The sequence below is a fragment of the Exophiala spinifera genome (assembly GCF_000836115.1).
Source record: "Exophiala spinifera strain CBS 89968 unplaced genomic scaffold supercont1.1, whole genome shotgun sequence".
NCBI lineage: Eukaryota > Fungi > Ascomycota > Eurotiomycetes > Chaetothyriales > Herpotrichiellaceae > Exophiala > Exophiala spinifera.
The window spans coordinates 2,129,840-2,154,342 of NW_015622513.1; the positions used below are offsets into that span (position 1 = coordinate 2,129,840).

Genomic DNA, 24,503 nt, shown 5'->3' on the forward strand with positions numbered 1-24,503 from the left:
CGAGACAACAGAAGCAACGAGCCGGACACATGCAGAAAGCATATTGCACGATCAAAAGCCAACTCAACAACATGCACGGCCTACGCAGCGCCTCGAGTGTCTAATGACTTGGGCGGTCAGCGAGGGGCCTATCGCGGCCTGGAGAAGCTGGGATAAGGCGGTCGACCAGTCGCCGCATTATTGACCGCTCAATCCACGCCAAAAGCGCCGAGTGCCGGGGGCTCCAGTCGCCTGGCGGGGCCCAGAGTCTCAGGAGCCTTAGGGGGTTAGTGCCTATTGCATCTCCTGTAAACCCAATGTTCCAGTGGCCCGGGGAGGCGCGTCGACTCGTCAGGGCCTAACGTTAGTGCCAACTTCGCTACCAGAGTCTCGATCTCATAATCCTCGCCATCTCTGCCTGTAAAATACCCCTTTGAGATAGCGGGAGTGCTAATCTCCATTGTCATCCCACCTTCTGACGACTTGTCACGTTGGTCAAGATAGGGCATGTCAAATCTGATCAATCTTGGGGAGTGTCCTAACCCCCCTCCCAGCAGCCTGGAGGGCGTGAAAAATATTTCGAGATCTCAGTCGGATACGCGAGCCGCGTAAGGCAAGATACAACCCTGTCAATCTTGCACGAGCTATGAAATGAAGATCCAATGTCATGAGCTGGTCATTACAGATGTTATAACGAAAGCAGACCTGATGCTCCACCGCTAGATTTTCTCGCACATTGCCCAACAAAGAAAACGCCCTCTAACCTTTGCTATCATTCTGACTCAGATGTCTCGGGCTGAGTAACCCGACTTGCTCATCAGAGTGCCTCACGAAAATTGGCCTCGCTGATGTCACGGATTCACGGCCAGACTCGCCTTCCCCAGATTTTCTCCTGTTGGTCGCTTCGTCTACACACCCGCATCCAGCCGTTCAGCCTGAGAGGAAGCACATGCCGGGGCATCCCTCCGATTTCACCCGACTGTGCAAGGGTCCAATTCAACAACCATGTGCAGTCAAGAGTACCTCACGGTCTAGAGCGCGCCTTGTTCCGCCGGCAACTAAGGTCTGAAGAGCGGTGTCAATCCACACGGCTGACGTCGCTGAAGTGCTCGAGTTTCCCAGCTGGCCATGCAAGCTAGGTTAGCTGTAGATTAATCCGAATCCTCCATCCTTGCCATGTCCCTGTCCTCCCGGAGAGTCATCTTCGCCAACCCTGGCTCTAGTTGGAGACTCGAGCTCAATTCAGGCGATGCCATGTCTGAGTTGCTCGAGCTAACCCGCAAGCTCCGTCTCCTCTGCTGATGCACCAGTCCGGGGAAGGCGCGGGGCTCTTGGCCAGAGATGTGGCTGTCTGGATTCGACGACACGGGGTGCAGACCAGCGGTGCTCGACATTGTCCGGGGGCGTGTGGGTGAAGTATTACCCGCGCTCCTGTCTATGGCGGCATGAGACCTCGTCTGTGGCAGTCTTGCTTGCTGTGCCGGTGGAATGGAATCGGCGACGGTCGCGTAGTATTGTCGGGGAGACTCCAGGTTCTTGTACACCTCATCGAGAGGTGTCGACGGGTCAGATGGATCGGGCAGATTTGGCGTGCATCGGTCGTAGTGGCTATAGTCTCGTGTGTATTTCGCAATGAAGGCATGCTCGGCTTTCAGGGTCTCGTGCCTGAACGCTTCTCGCACGTCAGGCACATTGCATTTCGCCACATCGTTCCCGAGAACTCCTGGAAGATAGCAAAATTTGCCTAACCAACGTTGCTTCAGGCTCAACTCGAATCCGCACTGATCCACGGAATGCTTGGCCAATTCGCACATGTCCACGGAACTCAATTTGTAGATTTGGGCTGCCACCGAATACTCCTCGATAAGCGGCTCTTTTGTGAAGGCAAACTGCAACGGATCATCGGTCGACAGCGACACATTCAATCCCTTCTTGAAATAGCCGATGAATGGGTTGCGGTCATAAGTAAGGAACAGCGCGTTGTTACTCAAAGGTGACATGGCAATTCCAATCTGTTCCAGGTAGAAGAGATATTGCAACAACGGAACCTTTCGGAGGACAATGCCGTGGCTGATACTGTGGCAACAGAGGAACGCTGCGGCCAAGTGATCAGTGTCCCCGGCTTCACCACAATGTGGTCGAAGGTGAAAAGTGTTGAAGCCTCTCCTCTTCCTCCATGCGTTGAGCGAGGTCATGTTTGCGAAAAGGTAATAGATCCAATACCCATATGGAGGATTCTGCTTGGTGTCCCATTCCTTGGGTGCGGGAAACTTCCGGTAAAGTCGCCTTTCCACCTTACTTTCGTCGTCAACGCTATCAAACCCAATCACCCTTTGCAAGAAGACGTGCAGCTTGGGATGGCTGGAAGGATCTTGTGTGACTTCGAACAGCGGCTGAAATATGTTTCTCAAAAGGGTTTCGAAATTGTCCAGTGTTTTCAGCGATTTGTACAAAGCATACAACCGCGGAATTTGGATCAACCATCGCACGTTGTGGGAGAAGAGTTTGTTGTCGACTACCCATGCAGCCAGGGTATCCCATTCGTCGAGGCTGCGGCCATAGATGCTGATTCGCCATTCAACCTGCACAAATATCAGCTTGGATGAGACGAGGTTGCTTCCAGAATACCTACCATCTGGTATTTACTTGATTCAAGGTCGGAGATCACCTCTCGCGTTATCTCAGCAAGATACCTCCCTTTGATGAAGTTATCAGTCTTCAAAAATATGTCTCTCAGCCTGGATTGTCCGACAGGGTTGTACTTCAAGTTGAACTTGTCGAAGCGGTGGAAGGAGTCTGTGTGAGCATGCATATCCAGCGTATCAATACTCAAATCATATGCCGTCAAATGAATACTTTCAAACACCTCTCGGAGAGTCAATTGCTTGCCATCGCGATCAATCACGACCTCGTCCGGACACTTCTTCATCTTGCTCTTGATGAAGCGCAGCAGATGTTTTTGGTTCATGCAGGCTGAATGGTGCACGTGGGTATCCACTTTTCGCACGTTATAGAAATCACGATGGGGCACTTTCTTGGTATCAGCCACCTCCTGATACTCATTCAGTAAAGAGTACAAGTTATACCTGCCCTCCAGGTATTGTAGTCGACGGTATGCGAAGCTCTTAGCAGGGCCATCCGAAGCGATGTCGAGGATCAGATCCAACGCCATATAGTAATCTCGCAACGTTGGGACTGGGGCGATTGGCTTGCCATTATCGTAGACCTGAAAGACGCTACCTTCGTCCATTGCAAAGCTCAGAGATTGCCTAGCCTTCCCCGGGATGAAGCACTCATCAAGGTCGAAATCTTCTCCAATTGCAAAGCCGGGTTTCCGAGGATGCTTAGAAGCACTGGGTGAGGGCGGAGCTTTTTCAGAATCAGCTTGACTTGCACTTGTTGGCCAGTTTCTCATATCATTTCGATCAGCATCACCATGGGCTCTTGCATCTGCCATGTACAAACTGCTAGAAGTGCTATTTGGAGCGATGTATTCCTGGTGAAGCTCACGATCCTTTTGTTCATTCCAGACCGGGTTCGGCGGTGGTGGATAGATATCCCAATTTTCGTCATCGCGAGGATTTTGCCCAGGGCATTGCAGAGACACTCTGAGATACTTCTGCCGCAGATCGAGCAATTTTTTGATCTTATCGCAGATTGACTGAACTTCGCTGACAATGCTGTCCTCACTCGGCGCAAGTCCACCCGGCCCAGATCCCAGTCCTACCCCCGCGCCGGCGCCGTGCATACCCTCGTTTGCAAGTAAAGGGTCTTTGAACTCGTGCGGAAGGCCCGGATGATGTTTATGGTTTCGAGCACTTGCATCAGCAACCAATGTTGGATCTGGTCTGTTAAGCTGGGAATTGCCAATTTGAGATTGTAAGGTGGGAAACGACTCTTTGAAGCTTGTCGAGGGCGCAGTGCTGGGCGCCGGTCCACGGTGACTCTGCATGGACTGTTTCGAGCCAACGCTGGTTGTACGATCCAATGGAGCATCGCCATCGAAGGTTGCAGGCATAGTGTAGGACTTGCCCAACAACAATGGGCTGCCCATGTCCTTCTCAGATAGCGTATCCATGCGATGGCGTTGGTAGATGAGTTTAGCGTCCACATATGTGTCCCGCTTTTCAGTAGCATAATGGTAGAATGGGTGCGGGACTTGCTCGTCTTCTTGGAGTTCGTCATTCTCTGAGGTGTCACCTGTTTCGGGGGTGCGTGATGGCTGATGTTCCTTATCATGATGTGTAGGTAAGCCAGTTCCCACAGGCTCGTCTTGCATGCCCGACACGCGTGTTTTCCAATCATACTCGTCGGCTTCTTCGTCCGAGTCGCCAGCCATATTGTGTTGTGCCGGTGGTAACGCAGACCTGCGGGTGTCCATATCCAATACCCTGTGCGGGCTGCCGAATGCAGACAGCCCCTGGCCTTGAGAAGTACAAGCCAATGAGTGTCGAGCAAAGAAGGACGAAAATACAACCAACTGATAGAGATGGCCAATGTCCAGGCAGTCTAGTGATGAGCAAAGCTTGGTGTGTCTCTCCCGATTATCCCGAAACACTTTTGATCTACCTAGAGAGTAATCAATTGTTGCGGTTGCAAAATGAAATCGCCTGCATGTGATATACGACGTCCCAATTTCTTGGCAGCCAAACAAGAGGGAATGACTAAACACGTTTCGACGTTTGTCACCAGCGCCGCTTTTAAACGTCTGTCGCCTCCTACTCGCCTTTTGACTTACTTTCAACGCATCTTCATCTTCAGGTGGTTAATACTGGCCGGCGACACTTGTCTTTCCGGGTCGCCTGCTCACAGTACTCAGACCCAAGCTCACTAAGATTCCTACTGGACACATATAGCAGGCCGACCACAGATCATGGTGCAGCAGCCTCTCGCCTTCCCGGATCTCATCGCAACACTGACCAACTCAGTATGTGAAAGAGGTCCCTGTTAACCTTGCGAAAGTCCTCTTTGATGAAGATGACGTTGTTATCACATCCAATACAGGCAGTTTGAACCAGGAGAATTCAGTCCCATACATAGCACACAGCTGCCGAGCGTGATCACATATCTGTCAATCGCTTGGAAACATCGCAAAGGAAAGGGTCGACAAACTAATAGCCCCGTGGAAAGTAGTTGAAGAAGCGGAAGACCTGAGGGGACTTGGTCAAAGAGGTATGAAGGTGCAAGACGTGCGTGGTCCTAGATTGAGAAAAAGGCCAGACCGGAAAGGTCAAGTGACAACTCAGGCCTATTCGCAAACAATCTACGGTATCTTCTATCCTTGTGGAGGAGTCGCGGGCGGCGCGGTCTGACAATCGCGTGGAATCCAATATCTGTGACACCACCTTCATTTTCCCAGACTACGGATTAGCGGTAATACTGGTGAGTTTCATGACTAGCGAGTCGGCGGTGCGATTCTATAGAATGACATGTAATGGTGGCACAAGATTGTCCCAGTAGCCTGAGGCATACACCTCGGCAATGGGGGTTGACTTTTGACACTCAGATTTCCTGCCGGCACAGATCGCCAACCGCTGGGTATGGTGCCGGTTGTGGTTCACGGTTATGGTGCCGGGTATGGTGACGGGTATGGCAACCAATACCCTATCCTATGGTTCTGGTTGGAAAAGAAGCTTTGTCGTCGGCAGGAGAGTTGCAGATCTTGTACCGGGCCCCAGCGCCATTCGCTGCGCAAGTTGCTACTCTAGAAACTCCGCACGCCGTCTGCGAAGAAAAATACTAATGCGAGTAGACAATGGGGTCCCCGGACGAATGTGGGCAGAGTTTGACCATACGACGAACCGTCGAGGGCCACACGCACTTGGTGTGAGAAACTAACCCACAACCCCCGGATATACGTCCTACGTATATATTAATCCCACCGCCAGGGGTGCTGTTGATGAGCAGGAATTCAAAAGGCCCTACACCTAGAGAACAAAAGTTATTGCAGACATGGCACCTGCTACCGTGACGATGACAACCACCACCACCACGACCAACAGTGATATTAGCCTGAGTCATTATGGTGCTCGGTACAACCTCTTCCACAATTGGCGCCTCATTCTGTGCTGTGAGTTCACCTTGGCCCGTAACGGCCCAGCTTTGCAGTTTCTTTACTCTGTGCTGATGTGAAGGGATCCGGCTCAGGTCTCCTTCTCTCAATGAACTATTTTACATTTGGATATGATGGGTACATCTACGCTGGAGTTATCGCCATGCCAACTTTCATTGAGAAATTTGGTAGCGAGACTCCGACTGGGCATATTCTGACCGCGAGTCAGACATCCATTGTTTCGTCGATTCCTACAGTGGGCTGCCTTGTTGGGTTTGTGATGATCGCGGTGCTGGCGGATCGCTATGGCCGCAAAATCACCATCTATGTTGCCGCGTTAATCGGGCTCGTCGGAATGGCTTTACAGGTGGCAGGAGTAAATCTTGCCGTCATCACGGTTGGTCGAACGATTGCATGTAAGTCCGATAATATGCCCTTGCAAACTTGTTAGCTCCCTTCCGCTTTGCACTGTGTTACGATCGTGCTCGCTCATGCTCAGCCTGGAATGGATTTAGCTGTCTCGACCTTTGTCACCATCAATATGGCCCTCACTCTGTCAGCCGAGCTCGCCGTTCCTTCAATTCGAGGTGCGATCGTGACGCTCTCGTCCGTCACAATCGGAATCGCGGGCATCATTGCATCTGGGGTCAATTACGGGACCTATGCAATCCAAAGCAGCTTGGCCTGGCGACTTCCGGTAGGCTTGCAGCTTATCGGGCCATGTTTGATCATCCTAGCAGCACTCTTCGTCATGGAGTCGCCCACGTTCTATCTCATCAAAAGTGACGACGTGCGGGCCAAACAGAGCCTACGCAAAGTCCGGCAGGGCTACACGAATGCAGAAATCGAGACCGAGCTGGAGAACATGAGACACCAGCACGCTCTAAGAGCAACCGAACAGTCCGTTTCCATGCTGGACATCTTCAGGGGTGCCAACCTCCGACGGACCATCCTTGCCTCCTCCTTTGTCATCATCACCCAGCTCTCCGGTCTGGCTTTTGCCACCACGTACGCCGCCATATTTTTCGTGCAGATTGGCAATGCCAATCCATTTCTGATGGTGCTCGCCTTGTGCATCCTGGAATGGGGAGGCGCCTGTGCCGGGCAGGTTTTGATTGAAGTGCTTGGTCGGCGCAGACAGGCTCTGTTCGCAACCAGCGTACTTTTCGTTCTTGACCTTGCGGTCGGGGGACTTGGCTTTGCCCCAGCCACGAACAAAAAGGCCACCACGGCCATAGCTGCTCTGTGCCTCGTCTTCGGATTCTTCATCGCGGCCACCATGAGCCCGCTGCAATGGTGCGCCGTGGCCGAGTTTCCCACCGCACGTCTTCGCAACACGACGACTTCGTACGCGCTTCTCAACGCGAACCTGGCTACTCTGGTAATCTCCTACGTGTTGCCATATATCACGAATGCGGACGCGTAAGTTGGACCATCTCCTTCGCCCCTTTTAATTCCAGTCATTGTTGCAACGCGCACTTGCTGATACTGATACGCCCTTAGCGCGAATCTGGGACCGAAGGTCTACCTCATATTCGCAGGATGTATGCTTTTGTGCTTCATTTGGGCGTATTTCTGTTACCCCGAGGTCCGTGGAAGGACCTTGGCCGAGTTGGACGAGATGTTCGAGGCCCGCATCCCAGCGAGGAAGTTTCGGACCTATATCTGCGCTAACGCTCTGGAACACACCGCGACAACGATCAAAGAAGGGCCTCAAGCTGAGGAAGCCGAGAACATTCTTGAGGAGGAGAAAGTCTGAAAATATCCTGGTACTTCTTGGACATGCTAGAAGGACAGAATAGATCCGGTGATGCAACGTGGGACAGCCAATCGATTTACGTTTTGTCATGTTCGATCTTTTCGCACTCTCCTTGCGCCGCAGAAGTTCGGTGATGGTGTGTACTATGGATATCCCTAAGCAACTTTGATAACTTTGGTAACGGTCTCACACTATGGGAGCCAGTCTGCACTTTGTGTCAACCTTTTTCTTCTTGAAAACGGTAGCTGCCTTCTTCTTAGCTACCAAAAGGAATGGAGGATAGGTCACCCCACTCCGATGCCCCGGTCACACTGGAATCGAATCCGGCCAATCCGAGATCAACCATGTGTTGAAGGTTCCAGAGCTGGGGAGTATTCAGCCACGACCAGTCCATCGGGCTGATACTCTCGTACTGCCCTCCTGCTGTTGCGGTGCTCTGTGAAGCGCCGGCTTGTGCGTGTTCGAACGAGACGAGTCTTGCGTCGCTCGTATGCGGCGACACCGAATCAAACGGTTGCGAAGCCGTCTGTCCATCTGCCCAAGCTGCCGCCCAACATTGGCTGTTGCTGGTCCTCATATCTTCGCCAGCAACACGTCTGGAATGAGCGTTTGCCGCGAAAATTTCAGGAATCTGCTCCTTGTTGTCATCAGGAGCGATGCTGTGTTGGTGCTGATGTTGGTGCTTGCAAATGCCATTTGCAAGGTCGACGGCAGTGCTTCGGTGAGGTTCATTGTTGGCAATTTGACGGCCGCCACCAGAAGAATCGGTGTTTCGGGCGGCTTTCGACTGCGATTTCCCGTCCATAATTTTGGCCAGCAGTCTGCGGATCCAGCGAGCCAGAATATAGACCTCTTCCAGCTGTTCGAGGCCTAGCATGTTTGACCGCAACTTCTGTAACAGGATCCTGTTCCTGTAGGTGTTGCTCGAGAAGGAATGGGTGTACTGCACCATTATCGCGGCAAAGAGAGCCGTCACGCTGGCACAGAAGTGAGCCTTTTTTTTCTTCTTCCTTTTCTGGTCGGAAAATCCTGCATTGTGCAAAAAGAGAACCTTACCAGATCATGGGGAAACACTGCGGCTCCGAATACGTGAGAGCATCCTCGGCGAGCCGCGTGATGTCGTTGGCGGCATCGAGAACAATGGCCCCCAATGTCTCTACGACCGAAGCATCGCGCTGTTCATGTTGTAGCCGTTGATAGAAGAGAACAATATACAGACTAAATCTGCTTCAGCGGCCTATTCGATCCCTTCGGGAAAATCGTCTCGCCAAAAGTGGAATTATGTGCAGGCTCATTAACTTGCTTGTAAATGATTTCAAGGATCAAGATAAGATGATGTTGCCTTCCAACGTGTGGGTTCAGCATCGACGGCGGTAGGCTCCTGTGCCATTCTCCCAGCAGCTTTTGTATGCCCTCGCTAGCTGGAGGAAGCTGATTGGTGCCTGTTTCCACGGCACTGGTGTCCGGGATGAAGTATGTGGAGGAAATCTTAGCGGCTGACCGAAGCACAGTTAGATCTTAAAAAAGAAAGCACGGTATGGACAGCCTGGCAACTGACCAACTTGTGACAGGCGTGCCTGATGGATAATGTACAGGGCTGTCTCTAGGGGCTCGTCGTCAAAGTCATCTTGTGTCAAAGGTTCGACGTCGCAATCGAGATCGTTGATAGTCACAGGTACGCCTATGCTGAGCGATATTTGTCGGTCGCGAATCTGCAAAGCACGGTCAGAATGTTGATGAGAGAGGGAAAACACTCTCCGAGAGTGTGTACGGAGTGTACCGACATAAAGGATCCACCAGATCCGCTTCCATCGTCTTATCGTGTATTCGTCCATCTTGCTCTTACGTGCGCTGCGATGCATCCCGAGCCCTTGGGCAGACCTGATGACACCAGCAAGCCGCCATAACGAGTCGTGGAATCGCGTGGGCCGGCCCCACCAGTAATGCAAGAGATACGAACACATCATCATCGTCGTCCTATCTGATTCCGAGTCGCTGTCCACGGCCGAACTGGCCTTGCCAAATAGATCATCTCCAGCCTCCAGTCGAGTTTCATAGCCGAGTCGCGTAAGCACTTTGATGTCGCAGTGGACAGCGGCAATGAAGATGACACAGCGAAGTAAAGTGACGCTGAGGGACGCGTCTTCGAGAGAGCCCATGAACTGTTTTTTGTCCAGAATTGGACAAAACAAGTGGAATCTGGCAAAGTAGGCGTCGACCAGAGACCGTATCGCGTCGCTTGGAGGCAGATCTTGCGGCCAGTCAATTGGGACGGTGTGGGACTGAGCTGGTGTGCCCCCAGACTGGGCTCTCGTCAATGCTTGCCGAGCGCCATCAGGTCGCGCGAGGAGGCGATGAGGCTGGCGGAAGTCGCTGTTTGTGTGGTGCAGAACAAAGGACAGAAACCAACTTTCACCCAGATGAGAGATGTTCTCCGACGAAGGGGGGTTGTCAGACATATAAGTTGACACGGGGGAGGGAGATTCTGTCTCTGCTCGGTTCGGCCCCATGTCTGGTTGAGCATGATCGGTTCGTGACTCAATGCGAACAAGCTGAGTCAAGTCCAATCCAAAGTCCGGGTCATTTGTTGTTGTCGTCGTCGTGGGATTTGGGGAAGGGTTTTGATGCGCTGGGCTATGCGCAGGCACTGAGTGTCGTCTGTGAGTCTCGGGAGGGTGGTCACTAGGTTGCACAAAGCGGCCTGAAGACCCTCTGCACCGAAGAGATCAGAGACTAGAACCATGGAAAGGCCGAAGCATGTCGAGTCCCACCTTGTTCTCTTGGACGTGATGAAATGGCAATCGGTCAATTTTGATGCCCGACAGCTTACACACGGAAGTCCTAGGGACGTATCGCATTTTACTCGTCGCTCATTGCATCGAACGCAGGCCAGCACAGCTCGTTTCCTGGTGGCCCTGGGACGTTTAGGGGCGACTCTTCCTACTTCAGTTTCCATGCTCGAGTTCTCCATCTGTCGTAGGCTTTGATGGTGCAGTAGCTTGAACGCATGGATTGGCGAAGGATGGGATGTAGAAAGATTCAGAACACCCGTATTTCAGTGAAGGATTAGTCCGTCCGGGGTTCTCGTCCCCCGCGGGGTCTCCACCGTCCCTGGTGCGGTCAGAGTCGCTAGAATTATTGAGAAAGAAAATGATTTGGAAAAGGGAACTACTAGTCTAAGCAAGGAGCCCCTGGGCGCCTCGGCAATCTGAAGCCATCACCAAATAGTCAATTTCCCTCACCAAGACACGAGCGATCGAGACCTGACTCCTAAGGAGCGCCTCTAACATCGCCTCTTACTTCTGCAGCGCTGCAACGCCGCTTGAACCCTGCTAGATAAAATATAAGCCCCGGAGGAGCGAGGAATCACGGGGGCGCCAGAGTAGCCGTCTTCTGCAAGGCATGTGGAGACTGCATGAGGCCAATGGCTCCTTTTCGACGCTCCCCGTTCCTCTGACATTTACATTATAGCGTTCCGAGAGAGAGAAATCTTGACCAATGTCGCAATGCAAAGAAGGGCTAGATGATAAAGTCAAAGTCTTAGGGGATTGCACCATAGCCGACGGTGAAGGTACCAGACAATACATGCCTCGTGACGAGCTTCATCCCCACTTTTTAGCTCCGGCTCCACCGTTGCTTGTCTTGGGAACATCCGAACATGTTCTCATACGTCCCGAGGAACGAGCCGATACCAGGATGCAGAACGCATCTTGGACGAGTTTGGAACGTGAATTATGCAGAAAATTTGTTCAAGAAGAGAATGAATGCGAAGGAGCCCCTATACTAGCTGCGTATCAATATGAACTTCGCTCTGGGGGGAGCTTCAGGCTATATATGCGACTGTCCAAGCGACGCCTTAAAGTTCATGAGCACATTCTTTGAATACTAATAGCCAGATCAGGTCAACTGTCACTGCAGCCACAGACGTCGATCTTCTCTTTCAGACAGACTTGTTCTTTGGTGTATTGCTAGAACCTGCCTGAGCACTCATCAACATCAGCGCCCTACCAAGCCGCACAAGTTTCGCGGACCAGATGCCACTGCATTATGACCCCGAGTTTTACAAGGCGTTGGAGCCGCAGATCCCTCTTCTGTACGCAAACCCTAAACCTCCAGTCCATGATGTGGCCGGCAGACGTGCTCGACTCTCAACACTCCTCGCAGAGATCCTACCCGGCGTACCAGACACTCCAGATGTAGATGTCAGTCTACATCAGGTGAAGGCACCTGACGGGGCCTCCGTGGCCGTATCTCGATACGTCAAAAAGGATTCGGACTCTGGCAAGATCCCTGTCCCTGCAATCCTGGAAATCCATGGGGGAGGGATGATATGCGGCGACGTCGCATCCATGGACAAAGTCTTGAAAATGCAGGCATCCGAGTCCGGGATCCAGGTGTTTGCCGTCGGCTATCGTCTAGCTCCTGAGCACAAGGACCCTACGTTGGTCGAGGATTGTTACGCCGCCCTTGAGTGGATGAACCAGAATGCCCAAACGTTCAACATTGACCCGAAAAGGATCGCGGTGAAGGGGGGGAGCGCGGGCGGCGGACTCGCTGCTGGAGTGGCTCTGCTGGCACGAGACCGAGGCCTCTCGCCACCACTCGCGAAACAGATTCTCATTTCACCCATGTTGGACGACCGAAACCTCACACCCAACCTGGCTTTGGAGCAATTCGCGACCTGGAACAATGAGGACAACATAACGGGCTGGACCGCGCTGCTGGGAGACCAGGCCGGCGGGGACGGGGTCTCTTGCTATGCCGCTCCAGCGCGCGTCGAGAGCGTAGAGGGTCTACCCCCGACTTACATAGACATTGGCGGGCTGGATATCTTTCGCGATGAGGTTTTCAAGTACGCTGCGAGAATCGCCGAAGCAAATATTCCCATTGAGTTTCACCTATATCCGGGTGTGCCACATTCGTTCGAGGGGGTGGGAGGAGGTCTTGAGGTGACCAAAATGGCTAAAGCCAATAGATTGAAAGCTATAAAGGCTTTTTAGAACAGTCTACTCTATTGTCAGCATTGTCGGGGCAAGAAAGCTGATTCTGTTGGCCCCAAAGTAGAGTATTTCACGTTGTCCAGGGCATTACACAGCCAACTGCCTTCTGGAATACATGCCAGTATGTGAGTTAGATATTGCACAAGAATTTGTCGAGAACTAATGCACCTCGTCATTTTCCACAGGTATGTAAGCTGCGAAGATCTCAACAATTTTATTCGGATTTGCAGTCACCAACTCTGTATCTACCAAGCACTACATATTCATCACGTCCCATTGCACTACGTCCTATAGGGATTCTTTCACCCTTCGCTTCGCTCTCCGACCTTTGAAAATCTTCTGTAGTACATCACTGACAGTAGAATTTTTAATCACCAGTTTTGGAAACCTCCACTTGCTCAATGTGTCGTTCATCCTTGAGCTGCTGGTGGATACTCTTAGGTGCTACCGCACAGGTATAGCCTAACACAGGCATTAATACTCTTCCATATGATCCCGCAAGCGAATGGAAACTACGTGACCCAGACAGCGGGAGACCGATCCACGTACCTTTGAATTTCCTGGCTGGCAGTTTCATATTGAACATTTCGTCCACTTCAGCCGGCGTGCGACCTTTGACCTCGGGGAAAAAGAGCCAAGTTATGGCGATGACCAAAAACATGCAGCCAGCAAACAGCAGATACACTTTGGCACCAAGATTGCCTCTAGAGAAATCATTAGCTCTCAGTACGGAATGTGGTTGACAATCTTAGAGTGACAAGTCTGAGGATCACTTACGGATCAGAAGTGATATAGGGGAAAACAAAGAGGCACACAGTCGAGTTAGCAACGTTAGTGATGAAAGTGAATGCGGCCGTCTTGTTCCGCAATCGAGCGTTGGGGATCTCAGCCGTAGATGTGTACACCAGCGGCCCAAATCCTGCTGCGTAGAAAAAGCCATACATGAGGGAAAATGCTGCAATGGTCTTGATTTTATAGGTTGCGGTGGTGTCCAGACACCCCATCACTCCAATGACGAGGTCGATGACAAAGATGGCCGAGAAGACTGATAGTGCGAGCCTTCGACGATCGAGCAAGTGTATCAAGGCCAGGCCGGCACCGCTGCCACCAAATGCCAACAGTCCCAAGCCGAGGACAAGAACGAAGGGGTTTGTACTCCCAATCTGGCGTAGAAAAATAGTTGCATAGTTGCTAGCATAGATGACACCGGATAGCGTCGTAACGTTGGCCATGAAGGCGGACAGCAGGGTGCGCCGAAGGTTAACCCCTCTGAAGAGCTCTATCCATCCAACCTCTTTCTCGGCTTGTCGGATACTGTCCTGTAACTTGAGGCTCGTCATCTCCTCCTCCAATTCCTCTTCACTGTAACCTTTGCGGATCTTACGCAAGCTGACCAGAGCTTGCTCATCATCGCCTTTGATGATGTACGAGGTAGGAGATTCCCTCACAAAGAACACAAAGATGGCTATGAGGAGTGGCCAAATGAGCTGCAAGCCGAGCGGAAGGCGCCAGGCGCCGCTATTTGGAATATCCCAGGTGGCCAGCGAAATGCCCGAACCGAGCACGACACCGACATTAATTGAGAAGATGGTCAGGCCACCGATAATGCCGCGCAAGGACGCAGGGGCAACCTCGTTCAGGAAAGTAACCGTCATTCCGAGGAAAACGTAAGCTGCCGCGTCTGATGCCCAGGGGGTCAATGAGTGTCACAGTTGGTAAAAGTTGGCTGGGTTTGCCGCTGTTGTGAGACCTACTAGAAAACACGCGCCCAGCTGTCAGAAGGCCTAGATCCGAAGATGCTGTCTGCATTGCTGCGCCGATCAAGTTTATCAAACATCCGACAAGAAGCGTCTTCCTGCGGCCTAGCAAGTCGCCACCGTAGGCGACAATCAAAGAGCCGATGACAGAGCCTCCGTTGGGAACGGCGACGATGATGCTAACATCAGTGGATGTTAATCTTTTGCCGTGGCTGAACTGCTTGACGAAGGCAGGTGCGGCAAGCGTGCCCCCTATAATGATGCCGTCGTAGCCATATGTGAAAACAGGTGAGGCTAATGCCAGAACTGTGAAAAATCTGTCAGTAGATACACAGAATTGAGCAGCTGAGAACGAGGCAAACCTGTCAGCAGAAGTCTCTTGTTGTGTTTAAGGTGAAAGCCAAGGCCCCGTCTTTCGACCGGCGTTGACTCAGCTTCAGACATGCTGTGGTCGTGTGTATAGTCCGAGACAAGTAGAATCAAATGTGCGTGCCGTTAACTGAATGTGTGATATGACTGACAACAATACTCTTCCAGACCTTGGGCCAGGGCATTGAAAGCAAGACAAGAGACAGACAATCCTCTTCTCTATTCATTCCTCCGGGGATCTTCGGGGGATGTAAGAATCTATATAGAGATGGGGTATGATCCCCCTTGCCGGCTAAGGATACTTACCCCGTGGGGGAAGGCATTTCCCCAGTCTACTGAGATGGAGCGTTGAAACTGGCTTAATGTCGTAAATATTGTCGTCCTGGCAATAGCCCATCCTCAGTATCTTGCCCGAACGGTTAGACTCGGTCTGCAAAATCGAGACCAAGTCCTGACATCGGGCAAGGGCCTCGGTTGCATTTCCCATGTTGAGAGTGCTCTATAACTTGAGAGCCCCTGAAGAAGAGAATGAGACTTGGTGCGGACTGGCTTCTTCTGGTCTTTGCCGAAGTCTCCAGCGTAACCTCACGTTGAGGCTGCTCGACTCCTTGCATGGAGGACGGGTCACATTGGACGTATGCGTAAGAAGCTTGTCGACAATAGATGGAGGCTAGGGCCAATGGGTCAGCAACAGCACAACGGGTACGGACATGGCGCCCCTCATAATACATTTACCATTGCCGAAGGTGACTTCATGGTCGGAAGTTGTCCAAAGGAAGACTGCGCCAAAAAAAAGAAACTAACACCTCGGGTGCTTCGTAGTCCGACGTCGATCAATGCTGTCAATTTTGTTTGCACATCTGACCATGCTGTACATCCATTATTCTTTTTTACGTGGAGCCAACGGAGATACGGCCATCGTTGAAGTTACCTACAGGTCAACTCGTGGAGACGACGGAGATACAGCCTGCAATGGAGTTATCTACCGCGAGTATGCGACTCTAAAGAGTCGTGAATGGTATCCACTGGCGTCCTAGAATGATGTTGTAGCATGACCCTTTCATGGTCTCAGGGAAGTAGAAAGGTATATGTAATGGACGCTGGTCGATGCTCCAAGTTGTGACATGCTTGTACTCTCTGACCTTCGAGTAAATCGTGAGAGAAGATCAAAATACCCAAGAATGCCATTGCTGCGCAAAATCCCACTTAGCCATGGCTGGCATTTCAAACAATCCACCACCTTGAACAACTCGTGCGCGTCTTCGTCCTTTCTCCCCGTCGCTGGCTTCCCGACCGTCGCCCATCTGGATCTCTTGCACCACAAGCTTATTCCTGACCCAGACCTGGACAGCAACGAGGTCGACTGCCTATGGGTCAACGACGCGGACTGGACCTACCGAACGCAGAACATCGAGCCCGTCGACATACAGCCACATGAAAGAGCTGTGCTGGTGTTCGAAGGGTTGGACACCATTGTGGACGTATTCCTGAATGACGAGCACATACTTTACGCGAACAACATGAACATCGAACATCAGGTCGACGTCACGAAACTCGTTCGTGGGCGCAAGGAGGCGTCAACATTGGAGCTGAGGTTTCGAAACGCACCCAGTTATGCTCGTAAGGAATGGCAGCGGATCGGGTACAAGGGCACGGCAGCAGTGGATCCATATGAGAGAATTCAACCGGCTGGGGAGAGGTGTTTCGTTAGAAAGGCACAATATCATTGGGGTAAGGTCTTCCCTTTCTGTCCCCAAAGTGCTTCTTTCGCGAACATATCATCGATTTCAGGTGTCTTGGAATATCTGTGCTGATATCACCATGTACAGGCTGGGATTGGGGACCGGCGCTCAATACTTCCGGTCCGTGGAAGCCGATATATCTTCAGGTCTACACCTCGAGAATAACCGGCTTTCTGGTTAGGCAAGAGACAGAATCCGATCTTCAGACCGCAACCGTGTCCATGAAAGGTATGATACAGGGTGCTCCGGCTGATGGCAATACTGTGACGGTGACCCTGGTATCCCCAGATGGCAAACCCGTTTTTCAATCTTCTGTCGCTGTATCATCTTCCCAGGCATTTGAATGCGCCATCCCGGTCCATCGCCCTCAGCTTTGGTATCCTTTTCAATACGGTACACAGCCGCTGTACACGGTGCGAGCGTCCCTCCCAGATCACGACCTGCAGGAGACCAAGATCGGACTCCGTCGTCTTCGACTTCTGCAGCACGGCCTACAAGGCGCCGAAGGCAAGGCTTTCGTCTTCGAGGTCAACAACATCCGAGTGTTCTGCGGTGGCTCTAACTGGATACCCGGTGACATGTTGCTACCACGATTCACCCGGCAACGGTATGAAGACTGGTTGCTGCTCGCTAAAGGTGGGAACCAATCCATGATACGTGTTTGGGGAGGCGGGATTGTTGAGGACGATTTCTTCTACGAGATCTGCGACCGCGAGGGTCTCCTTGTTTGGCAAGACTTCCTTTTTGCCTGTGGCAACTATCCCGGCGGCAATGCACCAGATTTTATCCAAAGTGTCAAGGTTGAGGCCGAGGCGCTGCTTCGACGCGTCGGGCACCACCCTTCGCTGGCCATCTGGGCTGGCAATAACGAGGATTACATGTACGCTGAACTTCTGGGTTGGGAGATCGATTATAGTGATGAGCATGGGCCGTGGGACGCGACGAATTTCCCAGCAAGGGAGATATATGAGAGAGTTCTGCCAGAAGCGTGTCGTCAGTTTGGAGGCGATGTGCCGTACTGGAGGGGTTCACCATATGCTGGGAAGTCTGCTAACGATGGAATAGTCGGCGACGCTCACGTTTGGCAGGGTAAGCCAGCCCCTTGCCTGTTCCTCTTTTTGGTGCTTGAATATTTGCTCTGCTGGACCCTTACTGATTGCCCCCGTCTAGTATGGCACATGAAAATGGCACCGTATCGTGACTATAAAAAGTTCACGTCAAGATTTGCAAGCGAGTTCGGAATCGAGTCTGCTCCTGACATCAGAACTCTGCACCGTGCAGTGCAGGATCCCAAAGAACGCCACTGGCAGAGCAGGACTTTGGAACTCCATGATAAAGGAGAAGGTCAGTTCTGGCCCTCTCTTACCCTATGCATTGCCCTTCACCAGTTCGATCAGCGTTTGAATTGTAACTTGAGAGCTACATGGCTTCGGTGGTGTTTGTTTCCTGATGCTGACGCCTGCTCAGGCCACGAACGCAGGTATGGAATGTATATGAGCGAAAACTTCCGGTTTCGAATGCATCCATTGAAAGATTTTGTGTACTGCACGCAGTTCCTCCAGGGCGAGGCCATTTCATATGCCTACAATATTTGGCGGCGAGAATTCCGGGGCCCAGGGCGGGAATATTGTTCAGGTGCTCTGGTCTGGCAGCTCAACGATATCTGGCCAGCCGTCTCGTGGGCTTTAGTCGACGTGGACGGGCACCGCAAGCCGGCCTTTTACGCCACCAAGCGAGCATTGGCGAGCTTTGCCGTGGGCATGGAACGCATTATTACGTCAAAGCCAAACTATATGCTGAGAAGCATGTTGCCGACCAAGGCGAAGGCAGAGATCTGGGCGGTGAACGGGGAATTGGAAGCAAGAGGAACGAAGCTCGAACTCCGTGGGTTTGACATAGGGACCGGCAAGGAATTATCATTATCGCTGCACGGCAAGAGGACGTCGTTTACTCTTCCTCCGAACCAGAGCACAGAGCTTCTGACTGTGGACATTCCCTCCCCAGATACGACGGTTGTCGTGGCCTACCTCCGGCATGATGATGCGTCGGGTGGTCTGTTGGCACGGTGGGTTTCGTGGCCGGAACCGTTGAAGTACGTCCGATTTTCTGCAGAGTCATCGGTCGACTGCAGGATTGAAGGAGAAGAAACCGTTGTTCTACGCAGCAAAACGCCGCTCAAGGGGGTAGTGGTTTCTGTGCCGGAGGAGGAAGGCGACAATGCCGTGTTCGATGACAATTTTGTAGACTTGGTCCCCGGGGAGGAGGTAAGGATCGGAGTCAAAGGTCTAGCTGGGCGAAAGCTTGAAACACGCTGGCTATGCGATTGGGAAACAGAGCCAGAACTTCAAGCCTGATTTGAGGTGATTGGACGTCCCTGCTACACCCTGACCTAGTCCCGGTACCAATACATATGGATTCAGATTCGTAACATGGCATATCTTGGACACCTGTGGATTTCGCCCACACTTCCGGTTTTCAGTAGTATCTCTCAATCAGAACACTATGCGAAGAATTGAGAAAGGCATTTGAGTGCTGTCAGCTCGCTGTTTCTATCCTGGCCATGCAACGGTAAACATACGAAGGCCAGAGACCTCTTCTATCATCTTGCTCGCGAATACTCTTTTCCTATGGGTTCAAAGTCCGATGTTGCTCGGGCCGGCTCTTCCTCATCAATGTGTTCGCACGAGATACTCAGAAACCATAATATAACCATCTCGATCTCCCATTCTTCATTTCGATATATTGCGTCCATATAGCTGATCCCAGAATCCCGGCACTGTTCGTGCGCACCGAGAGATTGAACCTTCAAGAGATTATTTGACCCTGACTATTTTGTCGCAATTCAGGATGCATAAGGGGTCCAAAGCACTCTTCATCTGCGCCTGAGGTTAGTCGCAAACATCTCGGAGGGGCACAGGCAATCTCAATCTCACCTTACGCATCAAGTCCACCGTGGACCTGCCCAGCTCCTTTTCAAGATAGTCTCTTTTCACCAAGCCGACGCCGTGTTCTCCTGTCGCGGTTCCTTCCATCTGGATTGCTTTGTCCACCATTCTGTGCACGACAGCTTCTGCAACATCGCGCTTTTCTTCCGGAAACAGGAGCAAAGAGTGGAAATTCCCGTCGCCGACGTGTCCCACTATCGACCCAAGCAGGCCATTTGCCTGGATATCGGATTTGGTCGCTTCTATGATGTCGGACAGCCGACTTATGGGTACGGCCACGTCAGTAGTCCAGACTTTGTCCGTTGGATGCTGTCGGAGAGCCATCATGGACCATAGCGCATTCTTCCTAGCCGACCAGAGCTCTTCTCGTTCCTCCTGATCCGTCGCAAAGACATAAGACGTAGAGCCATGACCTTGTGCGATCTCTCCCACTAGTTTTGCGGTCTCTTGGACAATCGAGTCCGTGATGCCAGCAAACCGAAAGAACAGGGATGGCTCTTCTTTCCATTTGCGCTTTGTCAGACCAGCCTCGTTGATGCTTCTCATTTGCACTTCGTCCAGGATCTCCACGGCAGCAACCTGAATGCCTCTGCCAATGATTGACTCGACAGCTCGAGCGGCTTCCTTGACCGAGGGGAAGGTACAGACAGCAACCGACTCGAATCTCGGCTTTACCGCCAACCTTAAGGTGGCCTCTGTCACCAGTGCCAGAGTCCCTTCACTTCCCACGATGGTCCTCGTCAGATCGTAGCCTGCGCTCGATTTCCTTGGCCTCTGTCTTGTCTTCACAATCGTCCCGTCGGCAAGCACGGCTGTGAGAGACAAAACCCAATCTTTCATGGTACCGTAGGCAGCTGCGTTCGTCCCAGAACAGCCAGTACCCACCATGCCACCGATCATCGCACCTGGCCCCGGGTCCGGTGGGAAGAAGAGACCTTGAGATTCCAACTGGTGATTCAGATCCTGCCAACCAAGTCCAGGCTGAACCACACAATCAAGGTCGAGGGGGTTGATCTCGAGTATTTGGTCCATTCTCGTAAAGTCAATGCAAATGCCACCCATGCTCGGAATGTATTGACCTTCGATTGACGTTCCACCCGAATAGGGCGTTATTGGTATCCGGCGCCGGTGACACACTTTGACGACCTCCGAGACCTCCTGTGTCGAAGCGGGATAAACCACAACTTCTCCCGGCGTAGCTGTGGCTTCGGTCCAGGCATAAGACTGGTAATCCGATCCAGAATGGCTGATGAGATCGGCAGTGGCTGTGGACACGTTCGCCTTTCCTACTATGCGACGAAACTCCCGACAAGCCTCGCTTATGTTTGCCGGCGAAACATTATGCTGTATCGTGGGCGTGGCTTCGAGAGATTGGGTGGACGAAGTGCTCGCAGACTCTGACGATAAGAAATATCCTACTGTGCTAATTGCAAGCCCAGCTCCCACGAGGGCTAGACCAGCTGCCACAGCTACATATAGGTCAATAGTCTGTTCATGAAACTCGCGAGGATGATCGGTGTACTCATACTCCTTCGTAAATCACGAACAGAATTCCGCTTGCACGCTTGGTCTCTGATGGAAGCTGACCGGACATGGAGATGGTTTCGTAATCTAAACCGTGTTCGAGGTTGAAAAGAATAACGAAGGAGACTTAGACTTGGTGACATCTTCATGTTGAGGTGCTTCGTTGGAAGATATTGAATCTTGACCGACAGCTGAGCTCAGTGATGTCGCATGCATTGATTGCCTAGACTTCAACCTCACTCCGCTATCGAGTTTGTCAATCACCCGGTCTCAGGACCAAACTTCTTGCACAACCACCTTCTGTGTTCCGTTACCGGCATTCCTTGCTGCGACGGGGATCGCCGGACTATTTCCAAGCAGAAGATGCTCTCCATTCAGGAGGTGTTACACGAAACCTAACGAATGCTCTGCACGTCGGCTATGGTAATGGAGTGGATCTTGACCGGCCCACAGACAACAGACCAAGATAGATTAGTTTGCATTAACCTATCTGGACCCAGTTGTGTACCGACAAATGAAATTAGAAAAATGCCTCAATTGGGATAAGACGTTCCCATGGAGAAGGTGCCAGAGACGACACCTAGCTTACGAAGTCTGCAGGTGAAGCCTTTTTGTGATCTTACAGCACGAGTTTGGAGACCATGGTGTCAATTTACCGTAATCGCTGGAAAAGGCGGGATTAAGGTACTTTGTCGCGAATATGAACAGTAACAGCAAGGGGCTCGCACATAGCCCGGAAGCCATTCCAGTATCCGGACGGCTCGTGATATTGTTTATCTGTGCACTGCGGTATAGTCCTTCTCAATTTCTTAAACAATGTACGCCAGAAATGATGTACTGAGCAGTTGATCAAGCGAACAAACCCTTTTGCCACCAACAACAGTGCTCCTTTGCACTCGGATCCCTGATTTCTTGGATCCCATCGTCTGCAAAATTGAGCACCACGTGCTCGTCCCCCCTTATTCGCATGATGGGCAGGTCCCCGCCTTCGATGTGTCCATTAGGGTTACCGTACAATGCAAAGTTGGTAAGGTACCTTTGAAGATGATGGGCAAGTTTGGGGTTCTTGACTCTGGGCAATCCTGGCAGAGGGGTCTCTTCTTTGCCTTCGTTGTAAAAGATATACGACACGTCGGTACCATGTGTGCCTGGGGCAAGGCTCATCAGGTAGTTGTAGGTCTGGTTTTGAAAGGCTTCTGACAGTGCATTGTTGTGTTGGATGTAGATGGCGTCGGTAATGAGACGTTGGAGGCAAGCCGAGGGAGTACTATAATATGGCGGCTCATGGGAAAATGGAGGCTGAGGGGTGACCTCACTGTTCTTCTGGTCGGGTCTTGCAGATTCTTCTCTTGCAGTTAGAGGGTATAGCGAATCCGTGATGAAGTCCTTGACGGGAGGCGTCAGTGCCGGAAAGGTGCGATCCAGATAGGCGGAGAAATATGATGGCGAGATTGGTACCGGTTCTACATAATCATGCCCTTCGTTGTAGCACTGACCGAGCATTATCTTCAGGTCGCGATCGAAGGAACCAGCTTTGAGAAGCTTGCCAGGCAAATCTGGAGTGAAAACGCCATCGACCACGGGCCCCAGCTTCAATCAGAGTCAGTGTCTCTTGCGTGCAAGGAGTAACGCACGGGCGGCGTCATTGTGGACCAACATACCAAGAACTGGCCATACGGTGCTTGATCGATAACGGCAAGATTGATCTCTTTCAGTTTTTCCTCAGACAAACGCACCAGATCATCCAAATGCCTGCAACCAGCATAGTCCAAGGCTGATTGATAATGGTGATCCATAACCTCCGGTCTTGTGATGGGGTAGAATCCAGGGCTTTGTATGATGGCTTGCGCAAATGGCGACTGGCCCTGGGATCCTCCGTACGCGGTAATTTGATGCAGAATTGATCCGCCTCCAGCTGACTCTCCCATGACGGTCACTCGCTCCGGGTCACCACCAAAGGCTGAGATGTGCTCCTGAATCCACAACAGTGCAAATCGTTGGTCCAGCAAGCCCAGGTTCGCCGTACCACCGTGGCTGACATATCTTCGACCGCCCAGAAACCCATAAATTCCCAGCTAAAGGCATTTCAGTACTCAGTACTCCTCTTAAGGCATGCATGCAAATCGTGGAGGCCTTACTCTATAGTTCAACGCAACGTAGATGATGGGCTCAGCTGATCTCGCCAGTAGCCCGGCCCCTGTGCCGAATAGCTCCTTCGACCCAGCAGTATAGCCACCTCCATATATCCAGACGAGCACCGGAGCGCGTTGAACAGGCGTTTTCCGTGCATTCCAGACAGCTCGAGGGACCTTGACATCCAGAGAAAGGCAGTCTTCAGCGCCGGGATATGGCCAAGCTTGGGGACCCCTCCTCCATATGGGGATGGCTTGTACTGGTATGTTGCCCTTCAACCCAGTTTGGACTTCTGTTCTGTCGCTTAGTGGTGGCTGTGGCGGTCGAAATCGGCGATTTCCTATTGGAGGCGCAGCATAGCGTATGTTAGTGAACTCATAAAAGTCGCCAGCTTGTTGGTATGCAGAGGCCTTGTACACCGAGTACCCTAGGTCGACCTGGGGCAGATCGTTGCTGGTCTCACTATTCCTTTCGAGCCCCCATGGAGACACAACACTCGCAGATTTGTGATCGGTGTGATCTGAGAGTGGGTGACATTAGTTCCCCGTCCTTGAATCTGGGGAGCGGCGGCGCGCAAAGCCTTCGGAGAACGTGGCTTCTATGATCAAATGGCGCGTGTCACCATGAAGCGAATTGGAGGGATGTCTGGTGACTACACGCCAAAAACCATCATCATATTTTTGTATTCAATTTCAGCTCAGTGATCTATTCTGGCCAGCATCAAGTCAGAGTTGGTGACTGACCATTCGAGACACTACTGGGATTTCTCTCCATAGCCGAAGGGTTGTCCAAGCAGCCAGGAAGATCGTATGGGACAAAGTGGATCTGGACGTCGGGTATGGTCTCGTTTCGGCAACGGCTCGCGACACCGGGCCCCGGGGCCTGGGGACCTGGGGACCTGGGGTGTCGCTCGCTAAAAGTGTAAAGTCACAACAGCAGCACAGATCGACACTCGGCAAGCGAGATTAAGAGAAGCTCTTTGCATTCTTCGTATTTTTCGCATTGTACCCCGGACGCTCGGATGTTCTCCAGACCCAGGAATGCGGACGGCGGCCGCATCTGATTTCCTGGGGCGCATCCTTCGATGCAGCGCCCAAACTCGGATTCGCACACGCCCACGCGACTGAATCCCTCCTCGGTGGTTGGTGCAAAACGGCTCACACTTTCCTGGCAAAGGTCAAAATTAGTTCCAACCCAGCTAGGGGATGTGGAAATCAAGTGGTGTCAAAGGACTCAGGAGGTG

General features: G+C 51.9%; 8 protein-coding genes across 8 annotated transcripts; 3 read left to right on the forward strand and 5 right to left on the reverse strand.

Moving 5' to 3' along the window:
• Positions 1-1,130: 1,130 nt before the first annotated feature.
• PV08_00792 (AMP deaminase) lies at positions 1,131-4,318 on the reverse strand (the record flags this gene model as incomplete). The annotated part of the gene is made up of 2 exons (XM_016375157.1): positions 1,131-2,561; positions 2,612-4,318. The coding sequence occupies 2 exons, from the start codon at positions 4,316-4,318 to the stop codon at positions 1,131-1,133; spliced, it is 3,138 nt and encodes a 1,045-aa protein (XP_016240433.1).
• A 1,822-nt stretch (positions 4,319-6,140) lies between these two features.
• On the forward strand, positions 6,141-7,790 carry PV08_00793 (uncharacterized protein; the record flags this gene model as incomplete). The annotated part of the gene is made up of 3 exons (XM_016375158.1): positions 6,141-6,447; positions 6,547-7,453; positions 7,535-7,790. The coding sequence occupies 3 exons, from the start codon at positions 6,141-6,143 to the stop codon at positions 7,788-7,790; spliced, it is 1,470 nt and encodes a 489-aa protein (XP_016240434.1).
• Positions 7,791-8,046: 256 nt separating this feature from the next.
• PV08_00794 (uncharacterized protein) lies at positions 8,047-10,300 on the reverse strand (the record flags this gene model as incomplete). Its single annotated transcript, XM_016375159.1, has 5 exons — positions 8,047-8,767; positions 8,847-8,965; positions 9,090-9,286; positions 9,349-9,502; positions 9,575-10,300. The coding sequence occupies 5 exons, from the start codon at positions 10,298-10,300 to the stop codon at positions 8,047-8,049; spliced, it is 1,917 nt and encodes a 638-aa protein (XP_016240435.1).
• Positions 10,301-11,824: 1,524 nt separating this feature from the next.
• Positions 11,825-12,790, forward strand: PV08_00795 (uncharacterized protein; the record flags this gene model as incomplete). Its single annotated transcript, XM_016375160.1, has 1 exon — positions 11,825-12,790. The coding sequence occupies one exon, from the start codon at positions 11,825-11,827 to the stop codon at positions 12,788-12,790; it is 966 nt and encodes a 321-aa protein (XP_016240436.1).
• A 367-nt stretch (positions 12,791-13,157) lies between these two features.
• PV08_00796 (uncharacterized protein) lies at positions 13,158-14,991 on the reverse strand (the record flags this gene model as incomplete). The annotated part of the gene is made up of 4 exons (XM_016375161.1): positions 13,158-13,494; positions 13,568-14,471; positions 14,545-14,853; positions 14,910-14,991. The coding sequence occupies 4 exons, from the start codon at positions 14,989-14,991 to the stop codon at positions 13,158-13,160; spliced, it is 1,632 nt and encodes a 543-aa protein (XP_016240437.1).
• A 1,106-nt stretch (positions 14,992-16,097) lies between these two features.
• Positions 16,098-19,012, forward strand: PV08_00797 (uncharacterized protein; the record flags this gene model as incomplete). The annotated part of the gene is made up of 4 exons (XM_016375162.1): positions 16,098-16,647; positions 16,746-17,747; positions 17,829-18,002; positions 18,126-19,012. 4 exons carry the CDS (start codon positions 16,098-16,100, stop codon positions 19,010-19,012), a joined length of 2,613 nt encoding a protein of 870 aa, XP_016240438.1.
• A 459-nt stretch (positions 19,013-19,471) lies between these two features.
• On the reverse strand, positions 19,472-21,197 carry PV08_00798 (glycolate oxidase, subunit GlcD; the record flags this gene model as incomplete). Its single annotated transcript, XM_016375163.1, has 3 exons — positions 19,472-19,534; positions 19,592-21,091; positions 21,132-21,197. 3 exons carry the CDS (start codon positions 21,195-21,197, stop codon positions 19,472-19,474), a joined length of 1,629 nt encoding a protein of 542 aa, XP_016240439.1.
• A 779-nt stretch (positions 21,198-21,976) lies between these two features.
• On the reverse strand, positions 21,977-24,034 carry PV08_00799 (uncharacterized protein; the record flags this gene model as incomplete). The annotated part of the gene is made up of 4 exons (XM_016375164.1): positions 21,977-22,717; positions 22,789-23,202; positions 23,266-23,780; positions 24,004-24,034. The coding sequence occupies 4 exons, from the start codon at positions 24,032-24,034 to the stop codon at positions 21,977-21,979; spliced, it is 1,701 nt and encodes a 566-aa protein (XP_016240440.1).
• Between the last annotated feature and the right edge of the window lie 469 nt (positions 24,035-24,503).